The 17,825-nt window shown below is 44.0% G+C and overlaps 1 protein-coding gene across 11 annotated transcripts in view; it reads left to right on the top strand.

Moving 5' to 3' along the window:
- RUNX2 (RUNX family transcription factor 2) overlaps positions 1-17,825 on the top strand; it is a 325,283-nt gene that overhangs the window by 161,098 nt on the left and 146,360 nt on the right. For 9 of the 11 annotated variants that reach the window (XM_053222723.1, XM_053222724.1, XM_027057631.2 and 6 more), the window contains one exon: positions 3,047-3,220. The exons of the other annotated variants lie outside the window; for them this stretch is intronic. In XM_053222723.1, coding sequence (XP_053078698.1) covers positions 3,047-3,220 — 174 coding nt within the window. The remainder of the gene's footprint in view (positions 1-3,046; positions 3,221-17,825) is intronic. 11 annotated transcript variants of the gene reach the window in all.

The raw sequence follows: 17,825 nt of genomic DNA, 5'->3' as shown, positions 1-17,825 counted from the left end.
TTTTGTTCTTCATCGTCCTGTTAAGAATTTTGTTGTGGTTGTGGTGGTAGCTACAAAGGGGCAGGCATCTGCAAGGAGAAACGTGTATGTGTTTTTGTACATGCGCAGCCACAGATAGGTGCTCCCTGAATTACTCTGGGTGTCTGTAGATCCTTGGTAGCTCACGTGTGAAGGTGATTTCCAGAAGGCCATTGAGGCTTTTAAAATTTCACCTGCTCCTCCAGTTTTCATACTGATCAGCGATGCTGCGAGTCCTCTCTGTATTCTTGCCTCCAACTTCCTACGATTCCCCCCCGAAGCACTGGGCTAAGAGAAAATACAAAGTGAACCGACACGTCCAAATGCTGAGCTCACATCTCCTACAGTCTCCATGAAAGCCTAATGAAAAGGCTGTAGAAAGCGCAGGCAAAGCTTTATTAAGTTTTCTTGCGACCCATAGCCCACATAAAGTCCCAGTGTTTAAAGGAACCAGGCAAGATCGTGTAGCCCTCCCCTTAGCCCTCAGGGAATCTGCCATTCCAAAAATATGGCCTATTAAAAAAAATAACTTCCAGGGACAATTCCATAAGCTTTCTTGTTAATGTTTACAGCTGTATCAACACCACACCAATGCTTTTTTTTTTTTTTTTGTATGTATGTGAGGAACAGAATCCATGGATCCAACTGTGACAAGTACTGTATAATTCCCTAATTGTCAAACTAGTTAGACACAGCAAGATGTATTGATGGAAGTTTGTTTAGGGTAATGGGTGAGCTATTAACTTTGTAATTGGATCCTTGCTGCTGCTTCTGCTTGCGTTGAAAACCAGCCGTGGTACCACGTGGGGCTTAGCTCGTAGGTGTCTCTTTCTGTTGATGTGGATATTTTCAGTCCACCACGGCAGCTGTGAGAGGAAGGGAAGATAAATCTAGAATGCCAGCATTGATGGGGCCACGTGATGAGTGGAAAGCGTTGTCAGCTAGGATGAGAACTGTGATCCTCTTCCAGGCCAAACCAGCCAATAGCTGAAGACCACAGGCTAGTGGTGGTACCTCTGTAGGCCTTCGTCGCTTTGTCTGTGAATACCGTGCTTGCTGGGCTCCAGGAGCTGTTTGGGCCAATCTCTAAAGGCCCTGTAGAGTTCTAAAATCTGTTCATAATCCGGATAAGAAGTTCTGAACAACAAGGAAAACACCCATCCACGCACAGAGAATTTTCCTGATCACTTTTCTCCTGGTCTTAGTCCCTCATTATAGCAGATGCCCCAACTGGCAGGAAATAGGGTGGTGGGTCCATTTCAGCTAATGGGCCTATTTGGAATATGTTTGGCTGTGGAGACAGCTAAACTCATATTACCAAGCCTTGGCTTCCTGTCTGTTTTCTTTGGGCTGGGTAGGCAATGAAAAAGGAGACAGGAAAATACATTTTGGGGCAAATAAAATAAGGAATTTGTCTTATGAAGACAGCTTATAGTTGGGAAATTCTAATGTTCAACTTAACCCTATCCTGATATATTCCTCTTGTCCTCTTGTACCGAGAGGAAGATGAGGTATTCTCGCTACCCGTAGAATATACCTCCTGATTCTTGAAAGCTCTTAATAATCCTCCTTCCAGGTTTTCTTCTTTTGTGGGTAATAATCCTAATTTCCTTAATTTTTCTTCAAAGGGCAAATTCTGATTCCAATCATCATCTTAAAAAAATTTTTTTTAATGTTTATTTATTTTTGAGAGAGGGAGAGAGACAGTGTGAATAGGGGAGGGGCAGAGAAAGAGGGAGACACAGAATCCGGAGCAGGCTGCAGGCTCTGAGCTGTCAGCACAGATCCCGACATGGGGCTCGAACTCACGAACCGTGAGATCCTGACCTGAGCCGAAGTTGGAGGCTTAACTGATTGAGCCACCCAGGCGCCCCCAGTCATCCTCTTCATGGCTCTTCTTTGAATCTGCTTCGGTTTCAGTTACAGTATGTTAGGGCGACATACTCAGGCCTCATTCTGGTACAGAATATGGAAAAAGGAATCTACAGTATGTTTCTGTTCATGTATGAGGCATTACCCTGCTCGTTCACCTCGGCACCACTCTGCAGATGTGCACTTAACTTACGTGGCACCAAGTCTCACACGCTGTTCTGTTACACTTGCACCAAGCCCATACTCCACTCTTTGCTGCAAATGATTTCATGATTTTCAAAAAGCCTTAGAACCTGAGTTATATTTTAGCGGGCGTATTTCCTTATTATCTAGAATTTCCTTCGATTTGAGACTTGAATAAACTAGAGGCGAAACAAAGTTATGTTTTGTTTTGTGTCAATAGTGGAATCTCACATTCACGTGGTAACCCAGAGGGTGTTTTTCCATTTCTTATACAGAACCGTAGTACTAGATTTAAAATAGAAGAAAGCATTCTGTCAGATTTCACATAGTTTATTACATGCTTTGAGGTTTTGGGGGTGTCACAAAATACCCAGATTCCTCTTGAGAATCTGCATTTCCTTGACCGTATTTCCACTTTTTCCTCTGAAAGGGGTTCTAGGTTTGAGTTTTAATATTTCAGGAGAGTCTCAGTGAGGTCTGGTTGTAACATGAAAAAGAAAAGTCACTATGGTTATCATGGGAATTGCCCCTTGACAAATGTTTGTCTCTGTTTCTGCCCCAGTTTTGGGATAATATGTGTGACATGCACAGACTCTGAACTTGCGGGAAGTTTCCTCCTTCACGAAGTAAGCGAACATAGCCCAGAACACATTCACCTTTCCCACCCTCGCCCAGAGGGTTGGACGAGGCACGCAGACAGCCCTTCCTGAGTGCCAGTCCTGGTGTCAGCTCCGAGTCACCCTCGGGGACCCTCAGCTCTCCTTTTGTAGCACAGAACTAGGAACGCTCCACACCAGATGATGCTTAGAAAGCCACTAGAAATGGAAGGCATTGTAGAGATACTTCCTTATAAATACCAGTATTGATAATCCCTTGGCTTTAAACCCCCAGTATGTATGTTCACATATCTATTTAGTATGGTCAATTGTTCAGCTCATTAATATGCTTTTATTTTATGATTTGCTGTTTCCAGGGCACAGACAGAAGCTTGATGACTCTAAACCTAGTTTGTTCTCTGACCGCCTCAGTGATTTAGGGCGCATTCCTCATCCCAGTATGAGAGTAGGTGTCCCGCCTCAGAACCCACGGCCCTCCCTGAACTCTGCACCAAGTCCTTTTAATCCACAAGGACAGAGTCAGATTACAGGTAAGACAGACTCCTAGGTTTCACTTGCACACAGTCCGGCAGGCTGGGGGTGAGGGGCTACCACACGAGATGTACTCACTTCAATACTCCTGGGCTGTGAAATGGCTTATTATTAAAGAATCAAGATGTGAAGAGACTGACCTTTTTGATTAAAAAAAAAAAATTCCAACGTTCAGTAACTTTGGGATAAAACCTGGGGGAAGTTTCTGCTGATGTTGCACTTCTTGGCGATGTCAGTGTGCAACATAGTGGATGGTAACGACTATGTTCTCCGGGAGAATGTTTGTTATGAGTTTCTGTGTTGTGCCCGGCTAGTGCAGGGGATAACCTCACACCCTCACTATTAGAAGATTAGTCTTACCGTCTCAGATTTGGGCTTAAATTTCTTACATGTATAACTATTTCATTCAGTTTGCCTGAAAATTGCCCAGGGCTAACAGGAAGCCTTGATTGGTGGGTATAAGGCAAGGTCACTGAGCGGCTCATTGGGCAGACAGAATTCACGTCTGATTCACTTTTAGCTCCAGTTCCTCTTGCGACATGTCTCTTTATTACTACATTCTAGTAAGCCGCTTGCTTTACCTTTCTTCTTAAAAATTAACATCAGCATTGCATTACACACTAATCATTCACATTTGGTGCAGTAAGACTCCCAGCTCTGTCTGTCTGTCTCTCTCTCTTTTCTGCCCCAGTTGTGCAAAAACAGATCTTGCTTTTAGTGTGATTGCTCTTGGGTCCTGGTGACAGAGGAGTTATGTCAGTCGTCATAGATCTTTAAGTTGCCCATCAGAAATACTGAGAGCTGATGTCACTTAGTCATGTCATCTGGCTTCTGTTGTTGGCAGAGGTAGACCAGAATGGAGGGAAAATAACTCAAAACAAAATGTACAAGAGACTATTCTAACGGTTAGGTTTTGGTTGATAGTGCTTACGTGTTGAGTGTCCCTTACAGTTTATAAACATAACTGTTTATAAATGGAATGACCTTCCTCTCTTTCTCCCCTGCCCGTATTAGGGATATGTCTTCTTGGATATTTACTTAGAGTAGGTTTCTGTGGGTATATGTATATGAGTCTGAATATATGGGTATGCCTGAGTACATATTTAATAGATAATACAGAATTATAAAAATAAAATATCTAAACACTACAGAGAACCAGATCTCTGCATCAGGGAAGAACATTAGAGCTCTGTGAACAATAGCCATGGATTAGCCTAAAGAAATCACTAAATGCTGATAAGTAGGAATTAAGCTTACTGTGTTTACTAGGCAGGCGTCCTTGATAAAAATATAAGGGTGAAATTCACACTAACTTGTGAATTTTAAGCTTGTTGCTACAGGTGCTACTGCATTTAAAGTAGTGGGCTTTAGATCTTCGATGAAGCTTCATAAATAGCTGTCCTTTTGTCTTCAGAGTAATCTTTAGACTGTGTGTATGTGTGTGTGTGTGTGTGTGTGAGCACACGTACCCATTTGTATACATATTTAAGAGTGTTTATATGTGATTTGTAAGGGACTTATGATGCCTAACAAAATATGTATAAGAAAAATATATGTGCTATGATTGGGCAATCCCTGAGCTCTTTAAATGTTTGATTTCTGTGTTCTAATCCTTAACTGTTTGCTAATTATGTTGTACTAATGACTAATGCTTTCAAAGTGGCTTTTGGAAACTGTGTGTTGCTAGATTCATTTAAGAAGATGCTTTCCTCAAGGCTTTGACCACAAACCTGAAGATGACGTCATAAAAAAGCACCAGAGGACGTTTTAGAAACTGAAGGTATCTTAGGTATCATTAGCCAAAAGGCCGGTGAAAGTGGTAAGGGGGATCTACATGTTAGCAGCAGATGTAAGTGCAGAGAGTAAGGCTCTGAGGAGGTGTAAGACACGGGGATACCAGGAGAGGCTCAGGAAGGTTAAGCTTCTTCTTGTCTGCAGCTTCACAGCAAGCTAGTGGCAGAGCAGAATTCAGTCTCTTGACTCCTGACGTAGTGTGTTTTTTTTTTATACAGTACCATGCTACAACTCCCTCATGATCAATTAAAAATAATATTTTAAATACTCACTGGATGTATTTCTAAAAAATGAAAACAGAAAACAGTTGTATTTCTAGGTACCGATAGCTTTCTGGAATGACACCACAAGAGTCTTAGCTCTGCATTGGCGATTATAGCACTAGAATGATTGATTTATAGATCAGTTTTCTCCTTTTTCTAGCATCCAGAGTATTGGGCCCAACAACTGTCTCCAGCAGCCTTCCAAATGTGCAGATTGACACATGTGTTTGTGCCACCCCTACTCACTCTTGGCCATGTGCACTTTCCTTACATGCTCCTGTACTGTTAGTGAGGTGATTGGTACAAGTATCTCCCTATAACTGAGGGTGTGCACACTTCTACTATGACCCAAATTATTACACAATCCAAGAACATCCAAGAACAGCAGCAACTTCGAAGTGAATTTATTTCACTTTTTTTCCTCTCTGGGTTAATTTTCTTATTTATTTAGTGAAGATAATTTAGAGCCTACCACACGGAGAGAATTAGGTCTCGGGTAATATGGGAGGAGGGGAGAAGAAAAGTGCTCTGTCCTTGACTTAAAGTCTAATTGAAGAGATAGCGATCCTTCCCAGCCCTCACACAGCCACATCTGTCCCCGGACTGTAATGCTGTTGTTTCCTGAGTCCACGTTCTTCTCCCTGCACCCTCTTACTTAGGCTGTTCTATCTCCGGTGGTCTGTGTCTGCAGAAAGGTGCTATCCGTCCCTCAAGGTCATTGTTACCTTCTTTAGGAAAGAGTCCTGGGACCTGTGTCTAGAGGCTGTCTATATAGCCTCTAAGCTGTAGTTGAGATTGCCTTCTTTTACAGCTGCTGGGTGTTTCTTTCTTTCTACCCTGCTAGATTGCAGATTCTTCAAGGGATTTATTACAGGGATTAATTTTGGCTTGTGTAGGCACAGTGGTAGGCACATCTGGTGAAATGTTGAATTAATGAAAGTTTAGATGACAAGATATCAGTACAAGAAGAGCTGAGATGTCATGCCTTGTTGGCATCAACTGTTCTCTCTCATTTCCTGTCCCAGGGTGCTGTTGTTCCCTGGTGATGAGCACCAGTGGCAGAAATCACATTTCGGTATAACGCTTGCATAGTGAAACCATTTGGTTTCATTCCAGTGTAGGATCTACACAATTGCATGCCTAAATGTAAGTTCTACTTACGAGCCTTGCCTACGATGGGTTTTGTAACTTCTCCGCAGTATGTAACGTCTGCATTTTAGTTCATGGAATCCTTTGGATAAAGACGTTTGTCATCTCTCATTGGCTTGGCCCTCTTGATATCTCAAGCTCTTACCCCAAGACTATAGATGATGATCATGGTTGTATGGTCACTACTGTATATACACTTGCCAACAGAAAAGGGGTGAAATGAAGTTAGAAGTCATAAACTGAGGAAGTGATAGGCACTGAGTGTTTCATATTAGTGTTCTCCAGTGTCTCTTGTAGTTCCTAGGGCTAACGGTCCTAGCCGTGCAATGGGCTGGCTTCTCTGCCGTGCTGGTCTGATGGTGTCCTTCTGTTGTTGTCTTTAATGGCTGATTCTATCTGAGGGCCCCAGGGCCTCCTATGGCTTCCTGAGGAAGTTGCTTCCTCTGTATCTTTTTTCTTTTCTTTTCTTTTCTTTCCCTTCCCTTCCCTTCCCTTCCCTTCCCTTCCCTTCCCTTCCCTTCCCTTTCTTTTCTTTTCTTTCCTCAGACATCTGGTGCCTATCTCTGGGTGCTAGGAAACACCTAGTCGGTCACAAATGGCTACTTCTTTTGATTCAGAACGTGGTGCTTAGCAGTGGAGATAGGGATATTATGTTAGGAGATACTGCTCAAGACAGTCACTGTTTTAAACTCAGTACTTTGTGGGTGAGGGAGCTACACCTAAACAACAACAGCAACAAAAGCAGACCTAGGCCCTTGGGTTTGGTGGATTGGGGCATTCATCTAACCTTTGGGGCTGGGCGTTCTGCTGTTCTATTATTCATTCATTCAAAAAATACTCGAGTGCTTACTATCTGCCAGGCATTAAGTAAGTGCACAAGATAGATACAACTTCTGCTGACAAGGAGCTCCCCTTTTCGTGACAGACGGTGTCTGTAAATGGGTAAATAAGCATACATACGAGATAACTTCAGACAATAACACGTGCTTTGAGAAATTGAATAGGGTAATGCATTAGAGAGCAACTTAGGGAAAGAAAAAGGTAATTTTGATTAGAAAGTTGGGACAGGGTTCTCCGAAGAGCTTTGAAGATCTGTGAGGAAGGGCATTTTCAGCCACGGAAGACTCAGGCATAGGCTCCCGGGAAGCAGTGACTGTGGTTGCTCAGGGGTCAGGAGCGTCAGTGGAATGTAGCCAACACAGGAAATGATAACAGAAAGCCAGGCAGGGAGTGGATTATGGAGCGCCTTCAAGGACCTGGTAAGGAGCTTGGGTTTTGCTCTGATCGCAGAGGGATGCTCTTGAAGGATGTGAAGCAGGGGAATGACCTTATCAAATTTACATGCTTTTAAAAAATCACCTTGGCTGCTGTGTGACGAACGGATCATAAGGAGACAATGGTTGAAGCAGGGTCATCGTTTTGGAAGTTACTGCAGTAGCCCAGGAGAGAGTTAAGGATGGTTAGCATTTTTTCTTCTTTCTTCAAGACTCAGATCAAAGGCTGGCACCTCTGTCAGGCTTCTTCCAACCTACCCACACTGAGCCTGAGGCTTCCATACCGCCAGTCCATGTGGCGACAGTTACTTGTTTACACGTCTGTCTCCTTCATCAGACTTTGAACTTTCAAAGTCTAGGGCCATGTTTTATTTTATTTTATTTATTTATTTAAAAAAATTTTTTAATGTTTATTTTTGAGAGAGAGAGACAGACAGAGTGAGTGGGGGAGGGGCAGACACACACACACACACACACACACACACACACACACACAGAAACTGAAGCAGGCTCCAGGTTCCCAGCTGTCAGCACAGAGCCCGACGTGGGGCTCAAACCCATGAACTGTGAGATCATGATCTGAGCTAAAGTCTGGCGCTTAACCAGCTAAGCCCTGGGCCATGTTTTGTTTAGCTTTGTGTCCCCATTGTCTTACATAGTGCCTGTTGCCTTGTGACTTTGGTTTGGTGACGAATGGATCATTGACCTCTTTGGGAAGTGTGATCCACTATTATCCTAGCCCTAGTACCTATTTGGTTGACTTACTCTTAGCTACCCTTTATTTATTGAAAAGCGTGTTGTGTGCCAAGCATTATAATGAGGTTAGTTCATACGCTCCTTACAACAGCTCTGTGAGATAGGTGGCATTATTTTGAAAGCTGAGGGTCAGAGGGGCCAGGTACCTCGCCCACGGTCCCACTTACAAACCATTAAGTGGTAAATATGGAATTAAAGCCAGATCTGCTTTGCTTCAGGGTCCCATGCTCCTTAACCACCATGCACTCTTGGGAGGCTAAAGCATACTTCTATCGTAGCTTGGTTTCCCCCAGTTTCAGTACCTACGTCATTTTATTTATACAGCTCTTCCCCATTGACATACTGGTTTTACATAAAGTTCTTAATCAAAGCCTTAAGACAATTCTTAAAAGTATGTATTTTCCAGGTGGAAGAAATTGATTCTTTGAGAAATGACATCCTGAAAGCTTCTTTAGCCATTATAGTCGACTGTGAGTTCCAGATTCTTGGTAGGCAGTCACCCCCATCCCTATCAAGTCAGTCATGTTGCTGACAATCTAAGTGGTAGGTGTCCTCAGGGACTAATCTCTTTGTCTTCTCTCCATTGGGTATTATTCAGAATCCTCAGAGATATTTTCATAAAAGGGAGGCATTAAGAGTGTCTGAATCATGCTTTAAAATGCAATAAAACTGGTTTTAATGATTAAATTATAGTTATATGAGCATAGATGCAAGGTAGCATTCTTAGGAATATCTTAGAAAATAACCTGGCCAGGCATCATGTAGGATAATAATCTTACCAGCAGTTACCTTGACCAAAGCGAAGTAGTTTCCACCCGACTTCGGTCCGATTCCATATTCCCTTGGCAAATGCCACACCTTTAAACGTTAGAAGGCTCTCAGGCAATCGGGCCCCTGAGCTTGGCCTGTGTACGTTGGAGGTCCCAGGCCCGAGTCCACTGTGCTCACACTGAAACATTTACTAGCATAATCCTTTCCCAAATAGGAAAGCACAGCTGAGTAGCATGCGTCTCAAATTGCTGCTCTGTTCAAGTGCACAGGGACCACACGACTGTTTAATGTGACACAGGGTGAGAGGTGAAGTGGACGCGGAGCTGGTGGCTGGGGGGCGGTGGTTGTGTGAGGGAGGGTGAAGTCATGAGAGGGGCTCGGGCACTGTTAGCAGGAAGAGTGGCCGCAGGTGCCCTCCCTGTGAGATGATGGTGGGGTGTGGAGAATGGGAGTTAAGCAAGGTCTCCTGCTTTATGACCACCGTGGTCTTACTCGCCCGTAGGCATCTCACGTCCAAAGGAACTGAAATCGCCACATTCAGAGACCGGCTGTTGAAAGTACTATTCTTGTACTTTGGTGGTGCTACTGTTTAATTTCTGAAGTTACTAGAGAGTCCTGTCCCATCTTCTTCCTTTGAGCTTATTTGGGCAGACCAGTCAGGGCAATTTGCTGCTGCTGTTCACATTTGTGCACTGGGAATCATTTTAGGGGAGGTCACTGGTTACAGTCCTTGTGAGAAAACAGCACAAATTCTGTGTCAACACAATTGCACATCTCTTCAGCTCTGGCGGCCACCTTATGATGAAGAGCGGAGTTCAGGTCCAGCCTGCGCTGGCTTTGAAGAAGAAAGCTTAGTAGGACCCTGTGAAAGACTGGTGGTCAATATGTCATGCTGTTGTTAGCCTGTTAGCATCATCTGTAGATTAACTTCTTGCAGGTCTCTGGACTTCTGTTAGTAGGAATTCCCTTATTAACTGAAGATGCTCTGGCTTTCTTATGCTTTTAGGAAGATAGAGAGGGGCAGTGTTCCAAGAAAAATTAATTTCATGAGTTTCAAAAACTTGTCTTTGTAATTTCCTTCCGTCTGGAATAGAAGATTCATAGTTAATATCTAATTGTGATAAGAAGAATCCATCTACATAATGCCTCGCTTTATCCTTCCCCAAGACTCTTCCGTTTCTAGCCTGTCTTTGGGTCTCTGCCCCAAAGGAAGTCTTGATTTCTTTTTCTCATTATTTTCCAGAGCGTTATGGTATGCATGACTTTCCTCTTTCCTAGTTGCCTGGTGACCTTTCCAGCCCATTTTCACCTTTTGCAACAGAGTGTAGACAAAATGATCAGAATAGGAATCTCACGTTGAATGAAATATTTAACCTACAAGGCTAACTCAGGAGAGGGGCAGGTCCGTGTGTTGTAGTGGATGGTCCAGTGGAGCATTTTGGTGATTAATCATCGATGGGCGCCTGGGGCTTCAAAGGCAGAGTTGGTATGCATTGTACTATGTACTGTTAATAGTGACAGCAATACCTTACAAATGTTACCTGTTTAGGAAGTGCTTTGGTTCCATATTTTCATTTTAATATATGCAGAAATATTCCAGGAAGGAAAAATTCTATGTCACTACGACCACGTAAGACCATCAGATTTTTTTTCCTACGGCTTTGTTTGTTTTGAATAAAGACTTGCTTTTTCACTGTTTCTAAACAGTTGGTGGTAGCAGTCTTCAAAAGACGGGTATCACAGAAGAGTCCATCTTGTGAAGCCATTTAAGAATAAGAAACTTAGGGCCAGGTTTCTGAAACTCTCAGAGTTAAAATCGGTGTTGCAGGAAGATTAAATCTGACAAGGTGGTTTTAGGTGGAGGGGAGGGGAGGGTGCAGGGGAGAGGGTTGAGAAGAATAGTGAATAGTCTTGGAGCCGTCATCAAGGTGAATGATGGGAAGGGAAAATGACTTTGGTTGAGCATTGCTGAGGAGCCGGCTAAGGACACAGATAACTGGAAGAGCCCACGAGCATAATTTTGTGTGTCTCTTGCCTGGGTTGCAGTTTGGGAACAGGGGTGGGCTCTGGTGGATCACCGGGAGAATGACAGTTTCTCCCAGGACTTGGTAGGACTTGGTACAAGTCAGGGAAACAAGGAAGATGTTGAGCCACTTACCAATGTGGAGGAATGCCCTGGAGGTTGGTAGGTCATGGCAAAGATGGAAGAACTTCTGAAGAGGAGTTAGCTTGTCTGGTGACCTTGGAGAATGAGCCAAGTGGAAAGATTAGGAGGAAAGATCCAGGCAAGTCCGAGTTTCAGTTCAGGAGGGAAGTAGGAGTGTTTTAAGGAAAGGTCGAGGGTAGATGAGAGCTGTTGGCCACTCCTTCAACCATTCCTCATAATGGCAGCTGGAGGCTCTATCTGATGCCGCCTTGAGAAAACACAGTCTTCTAGCTAGGTATGACCGGAGAAGTAGGGGTTTTCTGGTACTTTGTTAATGCATTCCAAGACTGTGTTAACTTTTTGTCATCCTGTCCCACTGTGGCCTGCAGTCCAAGAAGAGCTCTGATCTTAGGGCAGGCTTCCCCCATCCTGTCTTGGAGTTGACCCAGGGCAGGACTGTACTTTCTTATTCGGTTTCATTATGTTGCTTCCATCTCCTCCTTCCATCCTGTTAGGGTTATTTTATAGTTCTGATGCTTCACCCAGTATGTTGGCTGTTCCTCACAACATGGTCTCATCTTGCAGCTTAGATAGGTTGTTTCTAATTCTTTAAGACTTTAGGGAACATGCTGGACGTAACTAGGATCAGAACGCCCTTGAACCTGGCACCATGCACCTCTTTCAAAGCTGAGCATGATTCACCTGGATTCATCCCCACTTCCACTTTCTGGTAGGCCTCATAGCTGGCTATAAATCACATTAGAGATAAGGTAGTTAGTTACCTTGCTGAGGTCAAGATGCACAACGGACGGATGCTTTTTCTTCTAGTCTGTTGCTGAAGTAATCCTAAGAAGCAGGTTTTTAGTGAACCCATTCTGCTTTCTAATTGTCACAGTGGCGCTCAAGTGTGACAAGCCCGTGGTACACAGGCTGTGGAAGGTGACTTAGAGTTTTCAGTGGGCTTGCAAGCAAGTGGTCACCAACAGAGGCTCCAAAAAACTAGTTGACATTGAGATTTTACCAATAGCAATGCTGTTCGCAGAATAAGGTAAATGGGGTAAGCAAATGGAAAACTACTAGATGTTGTGCAGTAAAGGCATTACCTTCAAGCAATTTAATAAGTATCACGGGGTGGGGGGGTGGGGGGGAAGGAATGCCAGCGAGCAAAGCTAAGATTAGTAGTGAGTGGAGTTATGGGGAGACAGACTTTACTTTTACTATGAGTTTGTAGCCCTGATCTGTCAAATAGAAACCCTTTGCCTACTGTTCTCCACAGTTCTTGCAATACCGTGGGGTATGATTCATTGTGGAGCAGAACCTTGAATTCACTTAAAGCACAAGTCTCTCTCCTCTGTCTTCTTACCTCTCCCGAGCCTTAATTTCCTCTTAAGCATGTTTGTTGTGTTCATTCTATTTGAAGATCATTCTTGATAGGGAAGACTAAATCAGAATAGTGTTGGGTAATTTTCCTTTTTTATCATCACTAAAAACTACGCCCTTTGTTCTCAAACTTTGGTGCATATTAGCATCACCTGGGGAGCCTGTTAAAACTACAGATGCCTGCTGGGGCGCCTGGGTGGCTCAGTCAGTTGAGCGTCCGACTTCAGTTCAGGTCATGATCTCGTAGTTCGTGAGTTCAAGCCCCACCCTGGGCTCTGCAGAGCCAGCTTCTGATCCTCTTATTCAGTTTCTTTCTGCCCCTCTCCCTGCTCGTGCTCTCTCGAGGATAAATAAAACATTAAAAAAAAAAAAAAAGTACAGATGCCCGGGTTTTACCGCTGAACCAGAATGTATGAGGTGAAGGCTGCCTGAATCTTAGCTGCAAGGCTATGGGCTCTCCTGCTCACCCGGAGCTGAGGCACCTCGGGAGCCTCATCCCCGTGGTCAGATGATGTGTGTGGGCAGCTAAATGCCTCAGGCTGCTTCCTGGTTTTCCCAAGTGCAGCTCCTGGACTCCACCCTTCTGTCCATTTCAGCTGCTGTTTTCCCTGTACACCCTTCCCTGTGTGCCGAGCCTTAGGCTGGACTTGTGCCCTGTTTCTATTATGATGCTGTCGGACGGAGATGTTAAAAAATGCATATCTGATTATGTCACCCCATGCTTGAAACATCTCCGTGACCTTCCACTGCACTTAGGATAAAGCTGGAAACCTCTAGTGTGGCCCGGCAGGTTCTGCCTGGCCTGACTCCTCCCTGTGCTCCTCTCCCACTATTTTGAACCTTTTGTCAGTAATCCACCCATACTGGCTCTCTCAACTCCTCAAGAAACCATACTTCCTCCATCCCAGGAACTTGATATACACTGTTCGCTTTGCCTAAAGCTTTCTTAACCTCACCTACTCATCTACTGGTTTTGCTGGCCATTGAGTTCTTGACTTAATTATCACATCACATTGTCAGAGAAGCCTTGACCCCCAGGTGTGACTACAGCCCCCCACTGTGTGTTGTTATGGTGCCAAGAAATCTCCTTTCTAGTACTTACCACAGTTACATGATTAGTTGATTAATGTCAGTCTCCCCTACCAGATTGTAAACTCCGTGAAGTTAGGGATTAGGTCTGTCTTTATCTCACTATTAATATCTCTAGTGCCTAGCACAGTACCAGGGTAGGCTACTCAGAACATATTTTTTGAATGAATGGATAGATGGATGGATGGATGGGTGAATGAATGACCAGGAGATAATTCTTAAGACAGTGGATATCATCATCTATCTGACAACAGGAATCGCCAGGCCTGGGGACCTGTGATACCCTCACTGCTATATCTGACCCCCTGGATGTGGATATCAGCCTGATTAGACCTGAACTGACTGCACCCACTTCAGTGTGATAATTTGAACTAAAGGTCACTTCCCCTGGCCAGCACCACATCCCAGTTATATCTCAAGTTCTGGTTCTGTTTGTATCTTATTCCCTTCCCTCTGCCGGCTTTAACATTGAGGTCCAGGAGATGCCAATTCTGAGGCCAGATTAGGGGTGACATAGGGTACAGACTCTTGATTCATCTAGTAGGTTGTTTTTTCTAAATAAGAAAATCACCCTCGTTTTTTTAATAAGATGGTTATGAGTCTCATTCATCCAAAAGCTGTTGATACTTTTAAGGCACTTACTCATTACCTTGTCTTCATTTAACTTCCTTCTGTTGTTGTTTTTTTTTTAACCTTTTGTTACAGGATATGACCTCTTAGACTCTACATAGCATTTCTCATTCTCTTCCCTGCTGTCGTCTCCTAAGAGTTACTAAGTTCCTCTTCTCCCATTGTTTGCTTTGTGACATAACTTGTCATGCCTGGCGTACCTTGCGTCGCATCCAGTTTTATCCAAGCAGCGTGCTGCTTTTTTTCTCCTCAAATTTCAGTTGAAAGCCCTGTGAATCAGTTGGGTTGGTCTTCTGCCAAATGAACCTGGCAGCCATCTTGGTCCGTTTGAGAAAGCCCTGGGTTGGGGGTGGGGAGAAGAGGGGGAGTCAGAATCCTGCTCTTGGTGCCTTCCATGCTGAGATGAGCCATGATGCTCCGTGACGGGAGATGCTGTCGGTGTCAGCCATCAGCTACCTTCAGCCCAAGTCGGCTCAACACACCTTCAGTAATTTCAGTTACAACTGCCGTCTTCAGAAAGGAGTGGGGGTAGGGAGCCCACTTTTCTGAGTAGTTAGAATTATAGCATTTTGTATCGGGAAAGCATCTTAGAGATAACACATCCGTTCTCATCTCATCTTCCAGGTGCAGTGAGACTCGGGAGAAGGTAAATTAGTGGTACACAGCTGCACACCTGTTGCCAAAGCCACCAGTCCAGGGCTCTTCCTGTGCTTGGAGGAGCCTGTTTGGCTTAGGAACCGTGTGTCCTATTAGTCAAGAGAACCAGAAGTGAGTGGGAGAGCTCGTTCTAAAAATCCAGTCTAGTTAAGAAGGTTATGAGAGAAGACACAGAATTTAAACATTTACTATTTAGTGTAAACTGTTTTGAAATGGGAATTAACGTACATGTGGCTGTGCGTGTATTTGTGTTATGAATGATAGTGATATGGCAGAAATAGTTTAGGATAGGAAACTGTAAATCTGCCTCTCTCTGTTGGGATTATGGACTTTATTCGACCCTGGTAGCAATTGAGAGGTATAACTTTAAACTAGTAAACTCTACACACAGTTCATTTTAAGTACTCCAGTTTTCTTAAGAAATATTTGATGTTTATACAGACTAAGTAATGATTTGAGTAATGAGTAGGGAAAAAAATGGGTGGGGCTCTCTAACTGTACCCTGCCCCCCCACCCCACCCCGCCCCAGTACAGCAGGTGCTCACTCTAGACACACTGAGCTTTGGCAGAAACCATCAGCCCTTGTCGGGTCACATTACACAGAAGCCTGCTGGCACCAGAGACAGGAAGAAGCCTTTTGTGTGCTGGTTCAGGCTTCACCCCTGCTAACTGGTTTCCTCCTATCTCTGCATGAAGTTCAACACCGCGTCCATGGTGTGCCTTGTCATGAGTGATTCTTAGGAAAGCAGTCCCTTCTTCACACCCACATATGTTTAACCAAAGTGTTTACAAAAGGAGGCCTGCTAAGAGCAACCACTGAGTCTCCATGCTTAGCTCTCACTGGGCTTTCAAGCGGCTCTGTGCCCACTCTGCTCCCCCCCAACTCAAACTTATTCAAACTTAAGAAAAGACATTGATGTATTTTCCTAGAGTCAGTTCATTTTCCTATGGTGCCTTTTCCCTAACTATCTGCCTTCCTCTTCCTCTCTTTTTGTGACCCCAAGTGTATGGAGCTTAATTATGCAGACATGTAATTAGCTTTTCAGTCATTTGAAAGTGTGGATACTCTTAGAGCCACGACTCTTTGTATACCATTTTAGGAGATGAATGGCCACTCCTTCCTTTTCCCCATCCCTGTGACTGAACTTCATAAGCTGTGGTCCAGCTCAAAGAAGAGAGCTTGCTTTCCTTGTATCCATAGGTTTAAATAAATGGTTGTCTCCCATTTTTGCCTGGTGCTGAGACACCTTGAGACATGGGAACCGCTCTTCCCCACTTAGCACGTGGGGGCATCTCCTGGGTACTTGCCTTGTGTACTTTGTGTTTTGGGGGTTTATAGCACTGATCCCCAAGAAGCCCAAGCAGAAGGATCACCACCCTGGAAAGAGAGCTTATGAAACCTACTCTGACATTGATGCTTCATGGTTCATTTCTATCTTTAGAGTGTTTTTAAAGACACAAGTACATGCTTTGAACATTTAAAAAAATTTTTTTAATGTTTATTTTTGAGAGAGAGAGGCAGAGACAGAGACAGAGAGAGACAGAGCACGAGCGGGGAAGGAGCAGAGAGAGAGGGAGACACAGAATCTGAAACAGGCTCCAGGCTCTGAGCTGTCAGCACAGAGCCCGACGCGGGGCTCGAACTCACGGACCGTGAGATCATGACCTGAGCCAAAGCTGGATGCTCAACCGAATGAGCCACCCAGGTGATAATTTGCTGGTTCGCCAAAACAGCATGCAAAAACTCCTTTCCCCCCACCCCTCAAAAGCCCTGTTAAGATGGCAGTAATGACCACTTGTACTTTGCAGTTGGGAAAGGGACAGGTAAATAAGAACCTTGCCTGTGACTTAGTGAGTTGGGAGAGAAACTGGAAAGTGTACACAGAATTCTGGGCTTCTGGTGTCTTTTAAAAAACGTAAGCCATATGGGGCGACCCCACACAGTGTTGGTAGTAGTCGTGTGTGTGACAGACCATGCCTCAGAACCAATGCTGATGGATTCTTTCTGTAAAACCTGAACTCTTAGTAGCTAGAATTGATCTGTTCTCGCAAAGGAGACCCTGATTTCTTCTGGAAGGGTACAGTTACAGATCCGAGGTGTCTATGAAATAGCCTGACCTTATATGCCTGGTGGTAGTTCTTGGTATGCTTGCACAGTTCCATCGGGGGCCCATTTTCTCACTGGCTTCATGCAGGCTGTGGGAGCTCTCTGTGCCCTAGGCCCTCTCTCATTTAGTCATCTTGATTTGCCACTTCCTGCCTGTGAGTATGGCAGGCCCATCATAGAGGGAGGACCTGATTTTCTCTCTCAAGTATATCTTACATGTCAAACTTGACCCCAGCTGCCCTTCAAAACCCCCCTTTGTAGGTGAGAACAGACGTTTGGGAAGAAATAGGGGCACAGTCCTATGTAAACCCTCCTCTGATATTTAGGATTTCAGATTTCCCAAGCACTAATGAGTATGTACGCATGAAAAAAAAAAAAAAAGCAACACCAAGGTTTTGTTATTAAATGGTCATATCTATATAAAAACATATGTCACTACTTTGAATTTCTATAATGTAGTCATGAAAATAATATTGATACTGTTTCTGAGAAATATATAAAATAGTGAAGTGTAGTGTTAAAAACATCACAAAATATTTAAATTTCTTTTTTAATGTTTATTTATCTTTGAGAGACAGAGCATGAGCA

Source organism: Acinonyx jubatus, chromosome B2 (assembly GCF_027475565.1).
Source record: "Acinonyx jubatus isolate Ajub_Pintada_27869175 chromosome B2, VMU_Ajub_asm_v1.0, whole genome shotgun sequence".
In the NCBI taxonomy this organism is placed as follows: Eukaryota; Metazoa; Chordata; class Mammalia; order Carnivora; family Felidae; genus Acinonyx; species Acinonyx jubatus.
The sequence above is the reverse complement of the archived record's forward strand: the minus strand, read 5'-3'. Positions and strand labels throughout refer to the sequence as shown.